This window comes from Lynx canadensis, chromosome A2 (genome assembly GCF_007474595.2).
Source record: "Lynx canadensis isolate LIC74 chromosome A2, mLynCan4.pri.v2, whole genome shotgun sequence".
Classification (NCBI taxonomy): domain Eukaryota; kingdom Metazoa; phylum Chordata; class Mammalia; order Carnivora; family Felidae; genus Lynx; species Lynx canadensis.
This window is the reverse complement of record NC_044304.2, coordinates 24,691,332-24,712,073: the sequence shown is the minus strand read 5'-3', so window position 1 is coordinate 24,712,073 and position 20,742 is coordinate 24,691,332. Positions and strand designations below refer to the sequence as shown.

At 36.1% G+C, this 20,742-nt stretch overlaps 1 protein-coding gene across 6 annotated transcripts in view; it reads left to right on the top strand.

Annotated features, from left to right (window-relative positions):
* Window positions 1-222: 222 nt before the first annotated feature.
* TASOR (transcription activation suppressor) overlaps window positions 223-20,742 on the top strand; it is a 50,521-nt gene continuing 30,001 nt past the window's right edge. For all 6 annotated transcript variants that reach the window (XM_030307044.1, XM_030307045.1, XM_030307046.1 and 3 more), the window contains exons 1-11: window positions 223-639; window positions 8,579-8,724; window positions 9,894-9,986; window positions 10,881-10,953; window positions 11,397-11,488; window positions 12,181-12,315; window positions 14,763-14,887; window positions 17,001-17,032; window positions 17,768-17,873; window positions 18,641-18,744; window positions 18,824-18,927. In XM_030307044.1, the coding sequence (XP_030162904.1) occupies window positions 312-639; window positions 8,579-8,724; window positions 9,894-9,986; window positions 10,881-10,953; window positions 11,397-11,488; window positions 12,181-12,315; window positions 14,763-14,887; window positions 17,001-17,032; window positions 17,768-17,873; window positions 18,641-18,744; window positions 18,824-18,927 (1,338 nt within the window). In that variant the 5' untranslated portion in view covers window positions 223-311. The remainder of the gene's footprint in view (window positions 640-8,578; window positions 8,725-9,893; window positions 9,987-10,880; window positions 10,954-11,396; window positions 11,489-12,180; window positions 12,316-14,762; window positions 14,888-17,000; window positions 17,033-17,767; window positions 17,874-18,640; window positions 18,745-18,823; window positions 18,928-20,742) is intronic.

Sequence of the window (20,742 nt, the reverse complement as noted above, 5' to 3'; positions counted from 1 at the left end):
GCGCCCCCATTGGCGGAGAGGCCCGCGACGGCCCCGCCCCCTCCCGGCCCCGACGCCAGCACGTTGAGTGGCGGGGGCCGGCAGAAGAACTGCCCGAGCGAGGAGCGGCTCCTAGGGCGGGCTGCACGGTTGGGGCGCCGGCGTTGGGGCCCCGGAGAGGCTGTTGGGTCGGGACCGGGGTCCGCGGCCACGGGGGGAATGGGGTGGGTGGGCTGAGAGCAGCTCGGCAGCGAGGCCGGCCCGTCGCCCCTTCCCCCCACCCCCGCCGACCTTGCCGGCAGAAGCTTCCCGGAGCTCTTCACGCCGGCGCGATGGCGACTGCTGGGGAGACGGAGGCCTCTCCGCCGACGGACGCGAGCTGGGAAAGTGGCGGCGGCGGGGACGACGAGATGAAGCAGGCGCTTCCGGAGCTTGAGTCCTCCCCACAAAATGGCGGCGGCGGCCTCAGCATCGCGGAGCCCGGCGGCGGCGCCGGGCCTGAGGAGACAGCAGCGGCCTCGGCCGCCCCGAGCGTCAGCCACGAGCAGACTCAGGACTCGTCTGAGGCGGGCGCGGCCGCTGTGCCCAAAGGCCCCGAAGAGCCCGAAAGACCCGTTAGGAGGAGTTTTCAGATCCCCAGGAAGAGCAGAGAAAAGAAAGGTGGTGCTTCCCCTCTCCCCCAACCCCTCTTTCTCTCTCCCCTCCATCTTTTCATTAGAACCTCTCTGTCTCCTCTTCCCACACCCATCCGAGACACGTAAACACGCATGCAGCGCCAGCCGCCTCTCCCCTCACTGCCACGGCCACCCAGCTGCTGCGCCTGGTGCGAGAGGAAAGCGGTGGAACCACGCTCCCCTGCTCCCCCTCTCCCCGTGGAAGTTGGAAGTAGCTCAGGTTTGAAGCTTGTCCGTAAGGCTGCAGCTCCCAGAGAGGAAAGATGGTGCTCGGCGCCCCTCCCTCCCAACCCCTGAAGGCACAGAAGCTGGTGTGTCCTCCTCAGGATGCTTCTGACAAGTCTCACTCTGGAAATAGCCCGTGGCCGTGGATTCTGGGGCTTTCTCCAAGGCCATTGCATTCAGAGGACCACAAGTGCTTCTCCCTATGGAAATTCTTCAGCTAGAAGTGTCTACTTGAAATTTGCTCGATGTCAGCGTCTCCCCTTGTTTAGAAATCTCCATTAGATGTGATCCATGCACACTGCTGTCTTCCATCACACTTCATTTCCATGTAGATTTTTCCCCCCTTGTTCAAGCGTTAGATTAAAATAGGTCTCTCTTTAAATCCAAACTTTGGTATGTTTTCTCTTGTATTTGAGAAGAATGGGAAGGTAGGTTCTTGGTGCAGTAATTTCCCTATGGAAAAAATAGAAGTTAGCTTATGCCCAAGAGTCACCAACTTGATCTTGCAGATGAGAGAACTTAAGTTGGTTTTTTGGTTTTTTTAAGGCCAGTCACTTGTTTTTTGGTTTTTTTAAGGCCAGTCTACTTTTTGGAACCAATATGGGAATAGTTACATGAACTACTTTTACGTTTTCAAAACAATGCTATATTGGGACACATTTCTAATGGAGATCAAAAGTAGTATTATGGTTTTCTATTACACTGTTTTTGACTCTCCAGTGATTTGGACTTAGTCAACTTAAAGTCTCTTTTTGTTTTACCTCATGGTTCAGGTTTTCATGATTTACTTTGGGAAATAATAGGAATTTTTTATTTGCAGAATGCTTTTTTATTTGTAATTAAAGTCTTAGTAGACGTGGAATCTTGATTGAAGCATGTGCTTCTTTTTTCCATGTGCTTAACCACCTCCCATTTGCACAACTGAAATTGTTAGAGCCTTGTATCAGGAAGATACAAATAAAATCAAACTTAATTTCTTTTTGGATGAGAAAACCAAGGAAATCCTTGGTGTCAGAAACCATGTTGACAAAGATGAAGTTACCTTTTGCCCACTAGCATGAGGAATGTTTCTAGAAATATCTTTTAGGTGAATTAATGTAATGTATTTTAGAGTTCAAGGGGATATTTGTAAAGGTCAAGGCTGTCCATTATTTTGGTTTATTTAGTCAAGATGTATGGTACAGCCTATATGAGGAAAGTTAGGTGTTCTTCCCAAATTAATCAATTGCTAGAGAATAGGTTGGAAGTACATTCACGTGGCCTCTGGTTTATGAGGTAGGAGATTGAACTTTTCTCTTGTTCCTAGCTTGATAAAATTTTGAAGTCCATTTTTCTCTTTTTCCTCTATTTCTTTCTTTTCTTTCCTTTTTTTTCTTTTCTTTCCTTTTTTCTTTCATTTTTAAGTACCCAAGAATATGGTTTATGTTACACCATAAACAATGGATGTACCATCTTTTAAAACTTTTGATAGGACCAGAATATTGGTGTAGAAAGCCTCATAGTTTGGTTTGAAATGAGGGAAGTCACCAGGAAATGTTAAAAGGCACTGTTTACATGTATTTTTTTTAATTAGGTAAATCCAGAGGTTGCTGTAAAATAGAACTTTATTTGAACACACTAAAAGTGGAAATAATTGAGGAATTAGGAAATATAAAATCTAGCTGTTTTCTCCCCCGAGTCTGATGCTCCATGGGGAAAATTTGTTTTCCATTTTCATGTAGAGGCAAAAGGTTGTCAACCTTGGGGAAATTATAGCTAAGGAAAATAAAACACACTGGACTTTCTTCATATTTAGTGAAAATAATTGATGCACTAAGCAGCAGCTGTTCAAATAATTCAATAACGACTTAACTAGAGCTTTTAAAACTTAAATAAGCAGGTATTTTACCACCATGGACTTTATCCTATCCAAACTGAAAGAAGTTAGTGCTTGGTGATAGAATTTAATAGAAAAATTCAACTTTTCATTATTTTAAAAAGAAAGTTTTATTAGAAATGGTATAGCAGGTACTGTTAATTTCGCACTTCATCCCCACATCTTTGCCTCTTGAAAGGCTTGAAAGGTATCACTTTATGTATAGGATGTGACTAGATACTAGTTGTGGTCACAGGAGTCTTTTATCATGACTATTAAATCATTTTCAGGAGATCCCTCTGAACCTTCCAGTATCAAAGATTCTGTTGCATTCATATTTTAATATGGCAGACCTGTGCTTGTGACTGTGCGTTTCCAGTGAAACTTAACATGACTTGATTATGGTACCTCAGATATATGTGAGTATAGCTTGCTGACTCAAAGTTCGTTTCCTTGTCTTGACAGTAGCATAACATGCAGAATACTGCCATTCTAATTAATGGTAGTGGCAAACACTTTATAGTGCTTAGTAAGTTGTGGGCATTGTTTAAGGCAGTTTACATGTGTGGACCAAATTCTATGTAGTAGGTACTATTCCCATTTTACAGATGAGGAAACCGAAGTATTGAAAAGTTAAACAAGTTGCCCAAGGTCACACAAATTCCAACTTGAACTTGGAATTTGGTTTTAGGTGTACAGTACTTATCATTACACAAACTGTAGCAAGACTTCTTTTTTTGTAATATAAGTGCTTTTGTTAGCTTTTGATTTGACCTATTAAATTTTTTAACCAATGTTAAACTTAGATATATTTAGTATGTCTTCATCTCTGGGGTATTTTGAGATTCAGAAATTATGTTCATTATGAAATTAACACATTTAATCTGTGGTGACAGATTAAATGACCTAACTTGACTGGAAGGGTAAAATTTTACTCTTTGATGTATGTTGTGTTGTTTATTGGCTGGGCTCTTCTATAGTGTAAAGAGGCACTGTTCTTATATTTAACCAAATTGTACAATTGGATTTTGTCGGTAGATGTTTCTCTATTGCCTTCTTTTACTCTAAAATCTAATACTATAAGTCATTAAAAGTAAATTAAAATTGGCAATTTGATATAATTTTCCCCTCCAAAGTTCTTGGGACATGAAGTAGTGATGATTCACTTTCTGGAAAGTGTTTATTGGTCAATGTTTTTTTTCTGTAGGACACAAGACTAACTTCTCATGCACCTGCGTCCATACTGGTCTAGGCTAGCACAATTAATGGCTAATTCTCCTCCCCAGCACCATCTTTTCCCACAGAATTTGCAGTTGTCTTTTTTAAGACTTGGAGCAAAGTTTCCTTTAAGGAAATTTGCATCGTGTTTCAGTACTTGTATATGAATGACTGGGTTCTAAGTACCACAGATTTCCCTATTTACAGGTAAGCAGGGAAGTATAGGCAGAATCCAGTTATCCACATAAAACATTTGATAGGTGTGTATCAATTTTAAGTAATGTAAGTAAAATTTTCTTTGACCTATTCCCTGGGCCAGAAAAAGTCAATAGTTTTTAGTTTTAGTCATATTTGTACTTGTTTCTCTAGTTCTCTTGCCAGCATATTCGTTCTTAATTCTGTATTGTGTTCAATCTTGATTTAGAGATGAAACGTCCATTCCTAAAGCATTATGTCTTTAGCAATTTTATTAGACTGGAGAAAAGTGATTTTTAAAATATCTTTCAAATAAATTATTGGAAGGAACAAATGGCTAGACATCAGAGAGATGGATTCAGAGAATTGAACACACATGATCTGCAGCCTACTCTTGGCTATTTCCTTTTCTTCCATGAATTAGTTACTTTAAATTGGAATGTTTATTTCACATTGGCTATTTATATGTTTTGATAATAGTGGTCTATCTTTTAAAAGTTTAGCTTATTTTTACATATATATATAGATGGGTTTTTTGTTTTACATATATACATAAATTGTAATACAAACCTAAAGATTGGCATTTACACTAAGTAAATTGGTAAAAGTAATTGAAAATTGCTCCTTTGACAAAGGAACAAAGCTGTTGCATGACTTAAATTTTATGTCTATTCCAACTGCTTAAATAGAACATTAAATTCAATATATATTTGTATGCTACCAGTAGTAAAAAATATTTAATGATAGTATGGATAGTATGGAGTCAGGAGACCTGAATTCTAGTTCTAATTTTGTGATCCATTTTCCTTGTCTGAATTATAAATCTCCTAATGTCTTTTTAAATCTGTTCTTCAGTCCCATAAAACATGTATTATCAATTTTGTCCATAAGGAAACCTTGTAAATTATGTACATCAACTCATTTCTGACATGTATGTTATGGAAATCCTATAAATAAGCAAAATCGTGTTTCTCGGTGTGTGGAGGAACTATGGTTACTTCTGTTAACCTTTAGAACCCTAAAAAGGGCACGTTGGCTTTTGGCTCTATTAAAATGAGAAAAACAAGAGATTTGATAGAAGAGACACATAAGAGGGTAGAAAGAGCATAATCCTGGACATCAAGTTATTTTTCTTTAATACCTAATTTTCTGTGTCTAAGTGTTCTATATGATTTCTTGGTCTAAAATGAAGAAACAATTTTATTCTCCCAGTTCTGTAATGATCAGTTTCAGCTCTTACACACATACACATCTACGTAGAGTTCAGGATATAAGATTTGGAGCTAGGCAGCCTGAATTTGAATCCTACCTGCCCTGTTATTCACAACTATGTAACCTTGGGTCATATTGGCTGTTAGCTCTCAGGTTCATTTGTGAAATGAGTATAACTGAACTAAGTAGGATGGTTTTAATGATTAAATGACATCATTCATGTAAAGCTCTTAGTATAGTTATCTAAATAGTAATAATGACCCACTAGTGGTTAGACTCAGTAATTGTCAGAATCCAGAAAACAATATATTGGATACTGACTTTTCATAAGTGAAATAATTATCATATAAAATGTTCTGTTCCCCATTTGGATAATCACAGGGTTGTTTATTAATTGCCTCAAATAATGGCCTATAATTAAGATTATGATGTATACATGTTTTCTTAAGAGAAGTGATAGGATATGTTGACCAAGGGATGTGGAGTGTTAAAAAGGATTATTAAGGACAAAATAGGCCACTAGGGAATGTACATTCAGAACAAAAACTTGTTAAATTTCTAATTATGATTACCAGCACTTTGACTTGAAATCCTTAAAAAGAGTTAACAGCATAATTTTATTTTTGTAGAAATGAAAACTGGGAGGAAAAAGAGAAATTACAACTTTGGCCTAACTAGTAAAGCCAATGGAATCATTTGATATATAAAATAACTAGGACACAGGCATCTTTTTCTATATTTTCATTCACAAGAATGTTTTCCCCCCACTGGCAGTCTACTTGAGGACACTTGACATGACTATAGGACATTGCTTTGGAATGAAACAAATGTTAAGTACTTTTCTGATAATTGGAATGTTAATTTCTCTATAAACTTATATGATGAAATTTTCCCCATATGATTAGATTGATAGTCAAAATAGTATTGGGACAGCTTAACTAAGGAAAATGCTTTATGTAGACTTGTAAGATTTCATAGAAGTTTAAAGCCACATGAAACTTTTGCAGAAGGAGCATTTTAGATGTCTGAAGTCACTTAGAAACGACAAAAAAAGGAATCGTGCATAAAACCCAATTTTTGAAATCATGCTTAACCCATTTTGGATGTGAAAGCCTATAAAGACTATTCCAAATACATGCTGTTCTCCTTGCCAAGTTTTTCCCAATTTAGTTGGGGACAGTCACAAAGATGTTTTTTCCTATTCTGTAAAACTGATTTTGACTTAAGAGGATTTATTTCAGAGCTTATATTTTGTTTTACATATTACTGAATTATTGAATCTGTGGGGCTTAATTTAAGATGACACAGCAATGATACTTTGGTAGGTGTAGAATATGTTTGTATTCAGTATAAACTTTTTTTTAAGTTTATTTTGAAAGAGAATGCAAGTGGGGGAGGGGCAAAGAGGAGGATAGAGAATCTGAAGCAGGTTTGGTGCTGCCAGCAGAGAGCCTGATGTGGGGCTTGAACTCATGAATAATGAGATCATGACCTGAGCCAAAGTCAGCTGTTTAACCAACTAAGCCACCCAGGCACCCCTCAGTATAAAAATCATTGAGAAAGTTTATTCTCACTTTCTTTACGAACTTACTTATTCAACTTACTTGGGTCCAGTGCTCACAGTTCTAGCTACTGGCATATGATAAAGGTAGAGTAATAAAGCACATATGGTTCTGGCTCTCGTGGAGGTTACAACAGTAGAGGTTACAACAGTAGATTATTGAATGTATTCATCTGCTACAAATTTGATTATAGGACACTTTGTGTTTAATTGTTCTATTTGAGGTTTTTTTTTTTTTTCTGATTAACCCTAGTCAGTGTCTTCATTGGATTATAACTATGTTGGCTTTATTTCTTTATTTTAGTGTGCGATCCCAAAGTAGTGGGCACCATATATACACATTTTGTCATCGATATACACATTTATACACACGTTACAGTTTTACAGACACTTGTAATAATATACATGGTTTGGTGAAGGGATGGATGGGTATGTCATTTGACATGTCCTTTAAAGCCTAATAGTATGTTTAGAAAATACGGTGAAAATATCTTATTTGCTGTCTAGTACTGTTAAGAGTACGTACAATTTTTAGTAGTAGCCTAAAAGTATTTTGACCGTGAAATTTATTGACTCTTTAGAAATCGTACCTCAAAAGAAATTAAGGTAACACAGTATAGCCAAGTTCTATGAATGAATACTTCTATATACAGTGAAATATAAGTAGTTCCTTTTTTGGCTTGGGGAAATTTTATGTACATAGATTCTTGAAATTTATTATTAAGTTAAACTATTTCATGCATGAAGTGGAAATTTGAAATTATTAGACCAGTAATCCACTGGTCTAAGAACAAGTGGATATTTAAGTATTTTAAAAATTAAATGGGTTGTGGAATAGTTGTAGGTGTGGGGAGTAAAAACTTTTATTGTCTTACTTGAACAACAGATGTTGTACTTAGAGCTTTTTCTGTGTATTGTATCATGTGTGGCATGTAGAATTTAGTGGTTATTAGGATAGCTGGAATGAATTCTTACAGGTAGGAGAACTGAGCTTATTTTTGGTTAAGTGAATTGATTTACCCAGGGACTTCCACGAAGCTAGTAAATGCTAGATCTGATATTTGTGTCCATGCTTCACTCCAGAGTTCTACATCTTTCCATTTCACTAAGCTTTCATAATGTCCCACTACTTTGTATTGGTAATACAAGAAGCCAATGGATGCAGTGTATTTTATTCTAAGGTTAGTACTAAAAACCAGGTAGGGTAGTTTTATTATATAGATACATAAGTATCTTAAATGTTTTTATGCATTCATTTATGCTGTAAGCATTTAGTTTGCTCAAGTAAATGGTCCTAGACCTATTTCAGTGTAACATAAAAAAGGAGTGGAGACAAGTTGAGCTTATGCACAGATTCTTTCTTATGAGAGTCTTTATGCAATTAAAGTTGCCTGATGTAACATTCTTAAGGTTTGCAAAATTGTAACCTGCTCGTGCATGTGTAACGGCCAGATACTTATTGCTGAAGGAACTGAACAATGTAGGCAATTGATTTTTATTTTCTCTCCGTTAATATGTGTTTCTTTTGAATATCACAAAATTAGCCTTGATGCCTTATTTCAACCTTATTTAAAAGTTATAGTAAGCCCACAAAAGTTTAAGAAATTACGCTTAAGAAGGAATAATCTTAAAATTAATGTTTGTTTTGTTTTGTTTTAGCACTTTTTCAGCCATTAACTCCAGGCTCTCGAGAATTTGAAGACGTTCTAAATATTCTCCATTCATCTTACCTTGAACCAACCTCAGTAACAAATTTTAACTACAAACGTGCTTGCTTGATACATAATGAACTTTTGGAAAAGGAGGTAAGTTTTAAATAGTACTTATTGTAAGATTCTTCATAACCAGTTAATAGCCTGGAAGTTGTTTTATGTTCCTTTTCTTTCAAAATGCTAGTTTTGGGAGAACCTGGGTGGCTCATTCAGTTTAAGTGTCTGACTTCAGTTCATGATCTCACGGTTCGTGAGTTTGAGCCATGCAGGCACCCAATATATAAAACTTAAAAAAAAAAAAAAGTAAACAAAGGGGGAATAGTTAAGTATGTAAGATAGTAAATTTAAGTTTCATGTAGATTATAAACGTTTTTAGGAAAAGCCAGAATGAGGAATTCTGCAGTAATACAAATGAGATGTTTAGAAATATTTTGTGTTTGTTGCTTTCTAATGCACATGAACTACTATTAATTTTGTACTTTTGTAAAGTGGTCAACCCAGTGCTACCAGAATTGAACTTCGAAGGAATCCCTGAAGTTACTGGCTACTTGAGAAAATTAAAACCTTGATAGTTTGATGTGATTTTAGGGTGTGATAGGGGTTATTTATTAACTTTATATGAAAATTTTGTCTAATAATTCTTTAATTACTGAACATAAGTAATGGCCTGAATACTGCATATAAATCTCTTAGATGTATGTTCCATATTTTGAATGTATATCCATTTGCTTGTATCTAAAAGTGAAAGCAGTTTGGGTGACTTGCAGTTGAGTTATACTTAGAGGATGTCACTTTTATCCAGGAAATATATATGGAGTACATCTTATGTACTTGGCATTGAGAATGTAGTTATAAAGAAAACATTTTTCCTTGTCCTAATTGAGTTTATAGTCCAGAAGTTGGCCATTCTGCAGAGATTTATTAAACCACCTACTTTATGCAGTGTACCATGTTATGTAAAATGAGAGATCCAAAGGTAACTATTAACTTAAAAATCTGTGGGAGAGTTGGAATATGGCAAAGTTTTAGTAGACATTTAGTTAAAATTCATAGATATTAGATGTTTATTTGATTATTACAAGGTATAAAGAGCTAGTTATAATGGGGTAAAAATTAATCGAAGCATGGAAATTACAGGGAGAGAAAAGATCATTTCTGCTTTGGTTACATTTGGGATTTCTTAGAAATAAAATTCCTGAAGCTATTAGCTTGAAAGACGTAATCACATGCTAAGGAGTTATTACAGATTTTATTTTATTTAGTTCACCGAAAAGCGAAGAGAACTGAAGTTTGATGGTCGTTTGGATAAAGAACTTTCGGAATCCTATGCATTTCTTATGGTTGATCGATATCAGGTGTGTGAACTCCTTTTATAAAAAACGATTTGAGGATGTTTCCACTGTAAGTTACTAATTTTGCAGTGTGAACAATACACTTGGTAATTATAAACTAATGTTTTACATTTTACTATAAATGATATGTGTAAATGGATATATATGTGGAAGAAATGATTTAGTAGGGCAAGATATTTCATTGTTATGTAATTTATTTTTCAATGTGCTTATTTTTTCTCTGACCAAGCCTGTTTTCTTTGCCTAGGATGTGCTTGATAATAATTTTCTCTTTATTAAAGTAGATTATCTTCTGTACTGTTGATTATATGTACTAGGAGCTGTTTTGTCTCCTTTAATTAAAGTTGTGTAGGTGGAGTTACTTTTTCTTTAAATGTTTTGCCAGTTCTAATTCTCTTTAAAAGGGAATGTTTGGGGCGCCTGGGTGGCACAGTCGGTTAAGCGTCTGACTTCAGCCAGGTCACGATCTCGCGGTCCGGGAGTTCGAGCCCCGCGTCAGGCTCTGGGCTGATGGCTCAGAGCCTGGAGCCTGTTTCCGATTCTGTGTCTCCCTCTCTCTCTGCCCCTCCCCCGTTCATGCTCTGTCTCTCTCTGTCCCAAAAATAAATAAACGTTGAAAAAAAAATAAAAGGGAATGTTTGTATATATGAGTGGCATGAATTCTGAGTATCTGTCACACCTAGTATAAACAAAAATGGATATCTGCTATGGTAACATTGGAAGCATAAGCCAGTTTCACATTGATATTTAGTCATAAATTGTCATGTGTATAAAATTTCTATAATGTAGAACTTAGAGGGTTTAGGAGCTTGTATTTTATTTAAAACAAGTTTATAAATTATCTTTTCATGTTTTAAATGTATTATGATCGCAAGATGAAGTGTTTTGTTTATTTAGGTGCAAAGCATATGTGAAAAAGGATTACAGGTGGGCCAGTCCAAAATAACCATTCTTGGCAGTCCTTCCATGGGTAATCTTTTTTTTTTTCATTTATCTATTATTAAGTTGCCACTTAAACATGTTTAATTTTGTTGCAGTCCTTATAATTAAATTCATGTTTGCTTTGTCACGTTCTCAGAAAAAGGAGGATAGTTTGAGGTTATGCAGCGTAAAACCAGTTTTACCCTTTGTTTCTGATTTGCATACTTCAAATTGATCAAAGATTATTATTTTTTTAACTCAGTCTTGGTGATTTTGAGAAATTTGGATAGTTTCACAGGTTTTTTTGTTGTTTTGTGGTTAGGTTTTGTTTTTTGTTTGTTTTGCTTTGGATTAATATCCACTGTCTTTACTGCCATTACATTTTTTTTTAAGTTGTCATACTTTTTCTCTCATCATTAGATTAAATGTTTGAATTTTCTTTTTAGTATTTGTGCCCTTATTCAAATTCTTTAATTTTTCCCTCTTTACTAGGTATCTATCTTTCTAAGTATGCTGATTTATTACAAGCTAACCCTTTGGAAGCTGGGGCAGTGGGCGATGTTGTTATTTTTAAAATAATGAAGGTAATTTTAACTTTTACATTTCATATATCAAAGACAGCATTTGGTTTGGATTTTAGTTGTCTCTGTCTTTAGGAGTTTGATTAAATTAAAATTGATGCTTGCTTTATTTAGTAGATAAACATACTTTGAAGAGTGGTTTGCCATCTTTAATCTATTTGACTTCCTTTCCAAAGAAAAGAATGAAGAGGTAATACAACTGGTAATGTCATTTAGGCTAATGAACAGTGTTGTGAATAAAATTTTTATTTCCTTGGGGCGCCTGGATGGCTCAGTCGGTTGAGCGTCTGACTTCAGGTCATGATCCATGGTTTGTGGTTTCGAGCCCCGCATCAGGCTCTGTGCTGACAGCTCAGAACCTGGAGCCTGCTTCGGATTCTGTGTCTCCCTCTCTCTCTGCCCCTTCCCTGCTCGTGGTCTATCTGTCTGTCTATCTCTCTCTCTCTCTCTCTCTCTCTCAAAAATAAACATTTAAAAAAAATTTTTTTTATTTCCTTGTTATTAAATTCAAACAGCACTTTTTTTCATGGTTAACTCCTTTTTACTGCTTCAATATTGGTAAAAAGTGTTGAGTGTTACCAGGTATTAAAGGAAAGAACTGCTGTCATAGGTGATCTGTATTCAGAGAGGTATTTTGTAATGTCATATAGTCAATAATTAGGTTAGGTGGACTTAAAAGGTTTTCTTTATTTTAGGGTAAAATAAAAAGTTTGGAATCTATATTAAATAAAAGTGCTTTGGACCCAACGCCGAAACATGAATGTCACGTGTCAAAGAATGCCAATAGAGTTACATCACTTTTGGCTTACAGAGCCTATGAGCTTACCCAGGTAAGTGCCTGGATTCATTTCAGTGTTAATGACTTCATATCTGTTTTGTCATCAAATCCTTTAAAATGTCTCCTTTTCTGTACCTTCTGCCACCACACCAGTCTAACCTCTGGTGTCCATATAACACTACCAGACTCCAGTGTTTCTCACTACTGTTGGTTCAGTGTTTTCAAGACCATTCAGAAACCTAAGTCTTGTGGCTCCCCAGACTTAACAAAGTAATACATTCCTTAGTCTAGTTCTTCCTTCCAAGCTGATGTTTTGTATGATTGCTGCCCTCAGTAAACCTCATTTTATTTGAAGCCTAGGCTTCTCTTGGCCTAGATCCTGGCCTAGAAAGATATCCTGTCTAATAAAATACTACTCATTCTTCAAGGTAAAGTTGAAGCCCCTTGAATTACCTTAATTGATGTAATTTTGCACTGTTGATTTGATATTTTTTATTTTAACATTTTTCTAAGACTACAAACTTAGAGTTTCCTAAGATGCAAGTTTTATTCAGATATAATTGATAATACAGTAAACTACAGGTACTTAAAAGTATAATATTTACCAAATTTTAGTCATTTTGTTTTGGAAGTGCACACGCGCAGGCAGGGTCAAGGGAGAGAACCTTTTTTTGTTTGTTTGTTTCATTGTACTAGCTTTTTATTGCTGCATAACAAATTACTACAAATTTAGTGGCTTAAAACAACACAAATTTATTATTGTACAGTTTTGATGGGTCAGGAGTCTGGGGACAAGTTAGCAAGGTCCTTTCCTCATGTTTCACCAGGTGAATCATGGTGTTGGCCATTGCTGCCATATTCCCTGAGGCTCAGGATTCTCCAGAGAGAGAATCTCAAGCAGGCTTCACACCCAGCTCCTTAAAAAAAAAAAAAATTGTGAGTGTGAGTGAAGCTTTTGTGGGGTTTTTTTTTGTGTGTGGTTTGTTGTTGTTGTTGTTTTTTTAAGTAATCTTAATCTCTACACCCAACGTGGGGCTTGAACTCATAAACCCCAGATCTAGAGTTACACAGTGTACTGACTGAGCCAACCAGATATCCTTGAAACTTTTTTTTAATTGAAGTGTATAGTTGACTTTTGAAGACTCTGAATGGGCAAGACATATTGTTGGGGGCTTTCAGCAAAAATTGTGTTCACCAAAGATGTCTGGGCTGACTTGTTTGTTTGCCTTCTGAACAGTAGTTGGAGAAGGTAGCAATAGGCTTTTCTTTTTCTTTTTTTTGTATAGTTGTTTTTGAGAGAGAGAGCGTGCACATGAGCAAATGCGGGGGAGGGACAAAGAGAAGGAGAGAGAATTCTAAGCAGGCTCTGTGCCATCAGTGCAGAACTGGATGTGGGGCTCAAACTCAGGAACCTTGTAAGCTGAAGTCAAGAGATGCTTAACCACTGAGCCACCCAGTGCCCCCCCCCACCCCGCCCTTTTTTTAAAGCAGTAGGTTTTTCTAGCAGAACTTGTAAACTGGCTTGATGTTTCCAAAAAATTTCCAGGCATTTTTAGAGCAGCAACAATATTGAAAATCAGTAGTTTCCCAAGGGAATAAACTTTGAAGGACAATGCTTTGTTTATAAACCAGGGCATTCTTTTTAATGAAAATCACTAAGTCTGGGTTGGTGCCTGGGTGGCTCAGTTGGTTAGGTGTCCCACTTCGTCTTGGGTCATGATCTTCCAGTTTGTGGGTTTGAGCCCCATGTCAGGCTCTGGGCTGACAGCTCAGAACCTGGAGCCTGCTTCGGGTTCAGTGTCTCCCTCTCTCTCTGACCCTCCCCTGCTCACTCTCTCTCTCTCTCTCAAAAAAAAAAAAAAAAAAAAATCAGAAAAAAAATCACTAGTCTGTGAGTCACAAAACCCTAATGAATGTTGTGAATAGGTGAAGGGGAGAAGCAGATGGGTAGTAAGACAATTAGCTACGTTTGTCACCTGTGTTCATAATCTCTTCTACCTCCTTTTTTCTGCTTAGTCTGTGGTTAGAGCCAAGAATATATTTTTCTTTTGAAATAATGAACAGAATACTAGATTTGGTTGAGATTGTGTCCTTAGCATTTTACTTTTTGGATTGAATTGACTTTTCTGGGCTGGCTTGGAGCTTATAAATGTCCATTTGTAACATTTTTATGAGGAAATTTGTTGCACATACCGAGCCCTCAGCTCTTTAGTAATAACTTTTTCAAGTACCTATTAGTGCTCTGGCATGATTGATTGATTGATTGATTGATAGGTAGGTAGGTAGGTAGATAGATAGATAGAAGCAGAATATTTTATACCATAAAATGAATATAAAGTGCAAATTATTTTAAATAAATTAACAAGCAGTGCTTAAAGATACTTCCTGTTAGAGATATTTAAATGGTGTTATGTTTCTCTAAAGTCAGGCAACTAAAGATTCTACTCTGTACCTTTTTGTCTTTTTATAGAAGTTAATTTTGCATTTTCTTATTTTTAGTATTATTTTTATGAGTATATCTTTGATGAACTCAGGCGAAGACCAAGACATGTGTGTCCATATGCTGTTGTATCTTTTACTTACAAAGATGATATACAAACTCCGAAGTTTGTACCTTCATCAAGGTAAGACTCATGAGTTTTAGACATCATTCAGAATACTAATTTACATATCCTGCATGGCCTAGAACACTGTTTTCTTCCCATTTTTTTTCTTGCCTTGCAACTAATTAGATGCACAGTGTTTATGATGACTTGTAAAAGTAGAGTGTGAAAAATGTACTTTATATGCAACTAAAATTTACTTAAACCTCACCAGTTAACCCTTTTTTTCTTGATATTGAAGGTTTGCATAGTTGAGTAAAATGCAGCTTTTATTTATTTATTTAAAAAAAATTTTTTTTTTATGTTTATTCATTTTTGAGAGAGAGAGGGAGACACAGAATCCGAAGCGGCTCCAGGCTCTGAGCTATCTGCCCAGAGCCCTATGCAGGGCTTAAACCCAGGAGCCGTGAGATCATGACTGAGCTGAAGTCAGACGCTTAACCAACTGAGCCACCCAGGTGCCCCTAAAATGCAGCTTTTAAAAAAAAGTGAAATTTTGTGTGTTAGCTCTCCTACAAATGAGGAGCTTCTACAAAAGATCCCCGATCCTACCTCAAACAAATTAAATCAAATGTGTATTAAGGAGCCTAGGCATTGGTAATTTTTTTTCAGTGTTTGTTTATTTTGAGAGACAGGAGGAGCAGAGAGAGAATCCCAAGCAGGCTGTGCTGTCAGTGCAGAGCTCAGTGTGGGGCTCAATCTCACAAACCGTGAGATCATGACATAAGCCAAAATCAACGAACTTAGCCCTCTCTAGGCATTGGTAATTTTAAAAGCTTCCAGGTGATTCTGATTTTCAGTGAGTTGAGTACCACTGATGATTTCTTATAAGCTTTAATACAGAGTGACCAAATGCAAAGTAGTCTCCCTTATTGTTTCACCCATGTGGTGATTCCAGAAAAAATGTTGGTAAAATTGAATAAGTAAATGTATAGGGATGTAGGTGAAATGGTCAAATGTCTGTTTAAAGTTATGTATGAGCCTTATTAATTTAGAAATACTGTTTTTAAAAAGCCACATATCATGAAACACATTTTTGAGGTCAACCTTTTCATTGGTTTTCCAGATCAAATCATCTTGTCTTTCTTTGTTTGAGATCCAGCACACTTATTTCATGTCACCAAATAGCCCTGGTAACCATCCATCCATAGCCATAAGTAGCAGTTCATATGTTATCCAGACACTTGTGATTTTCATTTTTCTTGTGGCTCTGTGTTTATGATTTCCATGATAAATTTGCAATAGGGCCTTTCGATAGTAATCTTTAAAAGACATCCACCACTTAGTAATTATGAGGTCATACCTCCAGGAACTGTAACTGTGTTAATTTTTTTTTTTTTTTTCCTCTTCTTTGATTCTATCTTTTGGTCTCCATATCATTTAAAAATGAGCATTGTTTGAACACCTTTGCTATACCTCAAATGCTGCTATGAATCATTCTGCCTCAGGGCCTCTGCATTTACTGTTCTCTTTTCCCAATTAGCTACATTGTTTACACTAAAAACCTTTATCAGATCTCTCCTTAAAGGTGACTTTATCAGTGAGGCCTTTCATGATTTTTGTTTTTAACCCCATAACCTTATTGCTTTCTCTTTTTCTGGTTTCACTTAAAACCATCATCTGGTAAACTATATACTACTTTTGATTGTTGCCTGGAATCTTCATGAGGTTGTAAACTCTATGAAGGCAGGGGCTTTGTTCATCCTGGTAATCCTGTTATCTAGAACTGTGCCTGGTAAATAATAGGAACTTGGTAAATATTTATTGAATGATGAATAAATACATTTAAGTGTATTTTGAGGCTATTTTTTCAAATCTTATCACTAAAATAAAGTAATTCACAGAGACTTTAATGGACTCTGTTTTCTCCTGATGACTATTTTTGGGGAAAATAGCTCCCATAAATTTGGACAGATATGATAATTTGAGCCAAGTAAGTAATTGTTTTCTTCATATAGACTTGGATGTATTAAGTGTTGTAATAAGTAGTTCATATGTATTTCCCACTTGGATAAAAAGGATTTAATTTTTCTTGTACCTTATGCCATTAGAAATAGTGCTTATGTCAAGATCCTGAATATTAACTTTCTTGTTACCAATCAGTAATGTTTTCTTTTCTTTTTAAAACTTGTAGATCTAACAGTTTCAATGCAGATAGAAACACTGGTAAGATTCTTTTATTATTTTCCTTTAGTTTTATAAATTGGAAGAATACATAAAGTAAAAAAAATTAGTGTTTTGCTTTATTTTTATAATGGACAAAAATCTGCAAAGTATGATAAAGGGGGTGAGGCCATATTATGATATAGCATCAACATTTGGTTGTCCAAGCATAAGGTCTTCTTTAGAAGCTGCTGAAACTATGAGTAAACCAAAGGATTTTAGCACTTTGATAAAAGTAAACAAACAAGCTTTACAACTTAGATAATTAAAATACATTTATCAGAAGTTTAGGATTTAGAAGACACAGAAAAGATTAAAAGCAAAACTGACATTTTCTGTCATCAAGTTTCTCCACAATGAAAAGAAAGTGAGTAGAGAGGGTAGGAGATGCTGTGGGGATTTGTGATTTGTGTAGTTAACTGGATTTAATATAGTAAGATAGTCTCCTTTGGGTGAAATAAGAAGGCAGTAAATGCTTGGTCTTTGCTCTTCAACTGTCTGATATGAGGACATTTAGACAAGTTTGTTAATTTTTTGCAGCTGGAATAATCCTGTAGGGGAAAAGATACCTGAAACAAAAATCCTATTATTTGAACTCTGTCCTAAATAGCAATGTCATGGGTGTTTTTTGTGTGATTTTTGTTTTTTGTTGTCATAGATGTTTTTCCCTTATTTGTAGTAAACATGTATTTGCTTCTGGGCTGCTAGAGGCTGAATTATATCATTCTTTTTATTTAGACAAATTTAACTACACCTTGTGGAAAGGACAGCTTTTAAATAAAGGGAAGCTTTTGTGTTATATTTCTCTGAGGTCAACCACTCGTGCTTTTTTGCCTATCAAGCTGTAAGTATGTTATAAGAAATAACAATTAGCGGTTGCTCAATATAGTTTCTTCATTTGCTTTTTATTCTTATATTTAAATTTTGCTTTGGTCCACAAGAACTTCAATATAAATGTCGATTTGTTTTAAAAGATTGATAACTTGGGAAACACAGTTGGCAAAATGGGCCCTCTGCTTTTCTATCTTGGTTTGAGAATGGGCTAAATAGTCATATACATTTATAGCATAAAAGTTTCTGAATGATTTTAAATTTTAAAAGTAATTTTTCAAAGTTTTATCCTAATTAGATATATTTGTCATTTAGCAATTTGAACATGGTAGACCTAAAAGTTATCAGTTCTTTGTTGGAAACCTCTTTGTTGTGGTGAGGTAAGTTAAAATTTATAGACTGTTTTCAGTCCTGTGCAGCATATATTAGAATAGAATGGTCTAAAATGATCTTTTGCTACCACCCAAACATTATGGGCCTTCATTAAATGTTTGATGATTACTTTCAGGATTCATACTCAAATTGTCTTAATAAAAGGACAGCCTTTAATCCTTTGTGGTTAGGAAAATTGGTGTATAAGATTAGCTTCTGGCTTAAAAATGGAAGGTTGGTGATATTACCAGTCTTCCTATCTACTTCTCTATATATCTGGGCTTCCCATTTCCAATCCTCTTTAGAATCAAGTCTAATATTAATAGTATGTTGTGGGTGGAAAGGAGATAACATTGCTAGAGTTAAAAATACAGGTGAGGCAAACATACTTTTTCAATTTTCTTTCAGTCCCGAAAAGTTAGATGTTGAAACAGTTATGAATATTGATCATCTGAAACAGAAAATCCCTCCGGCGCTGTTTTATAAGGAAACATACTTAGGTCCAAGTGAAGGTAAGTAATTTAATTTTATTAAAATATATAAGAAGCAGATTTGATTTGAATATTTACCTTGTATTTTTTCTTATGTCAGTTTTGAAGAATGGAATGTATTGCAGCCTTTATGAAGTTGTAGAAAAGACAAGAATTGGAAGTAACATGGAGAGTTTACTACAAAAACTAGAGAAAGAAAAACTTGTGAGTGAAAGGTTTTAAAATGTTCCTCATTCTCCCTTAGAAATAAGTGTTTGAATAAGTGATCATATTAATATTTCAATTTATTTCATTTTTGCCTCAGAGTACCATAGGGTCTCTGTCTTTGTTGATATTATTTAGTGAACCATTTTACTATGGCCTTTAGTAGTCGTCGTTGTTTTTTTTTTTTTTTTAAAGCCATGACACTAGACCTTCTGCAAGTCTTCTCCATGAAGTATCTTTATTGTATTTTGTGATTGTGACAACAAATATTTATTGAATATTTTCTTATGCAGGGTGTATAATTCCAAAAAGAATGAGATAAGGACTTTTCTGGATCATATACAGAGTGATAAATGGAGTTACTCAATATGGTTTGTTCTAGTAGGACTGTGCCATATTTGAAGAATCATCAGAACAATTGCTTGGTGAGGGTTGAAAGAGAAAGGAACACTAGAGTAGTTGGGGGAAAGTGGTAGGACTTGAGACTAGAAAAGTTGTGGGGGTGGGGCCTGTGTCCTGCAGTGTTGTGTAGGCAGTGTTCAAATGTTTGGAATTTTGGGTGTGATTCTAAGAGCAGTTGGTTTTAAAGGGAGCACAGGATGTGTTTTTGACTGTGTATACAACATGATCAGATCCGTGTTTGGGAAATTTATTTGGTTACTCTGTAGAGAATAAAGAGGCGAGATGGGGCAGGAAAGTAGCATTACATTAGAGGGTGGTAGTGGGTTAGAGGAGAGAGGTAAGAACGATGATATAAGAAGAGACTGATTTAAGAGCTGTTTACTAGGTAGTATCCAATAATAGATACTGATTTTATTGAGTTTAGATTGAGGGTTTAGGTCAGGCATTAGTTGTGATGGGTTTAGGAAAGAACAAGATGAATACATGCTATTATGTGTAGTTCTGCTGAAGGAGAGGAGTTGGTTACAGAGAGGGGTTATTCCAAGGTTTCGGTTAACCTGAGATAGATGAGCTCACTTTTAAATGTTGATGAGACATTTCAATAGGGGAAGAAGTTTTTTGCACAGGTATGCCATGTGATAAAAGCTTTTCAGCAGTTAACTTCTTTCTACTCATTTTATTGAGCCTCAATTTCCAGGTAGTCAAATGGAGGTTACTATCAGTGATTTTCAGAACTGACAACTGCATTTTTTTTTTCAACGTTTTTTTTTTATTTTTTTATTTTTGGGACAGAGAGAGACAGAGCATGAACGGGGGAGGGGCAGAGAGAGAGGGAGACACAGAATCCGAAACAGGCTCCAGGCTCCGAGCCATCAGCCCAGAGCCTGACGCGGGGCTCGAACTCACGGACCGCGAGATCGTGACCTGGCTGAAGTCGGACGCTTAACCGACTGCGCCACCCAGGCGCCCCGACAACTGCATTTTTAATGGTTATGTAGAATTTTGTTGTATGCATATTTATTTTCTTAACCCATCCATTGTTTAGAGTGGCAGAGTCAAATTGTGTACAAAATTTATAGGCAGAGTTTATATACTTATGAATTGGTGGACATCTAACAATAATTTTTTGACTAACCAGCTGGAAATCTTTGGACTGGGCATCTTATAACACATATGGACAGATGCACATTCACCACATATGAATATACTCTTATATTTACATTTCTTGTTTTCTTCTGAAAGCTTGCCTAATACAACTATTCCTCACATCAAAATCTGTTTAATTCCTCAGTTCAGAAAGTGAAAGTTCAGATTGTAGGTTTGGGTATGGTGAGATACTGGGTTGTCCAAATCTGTTCAGTTCTTGCATTTCAGAGAATGAGTATTGAGAATCTTGACAATGAGGAGTTTATC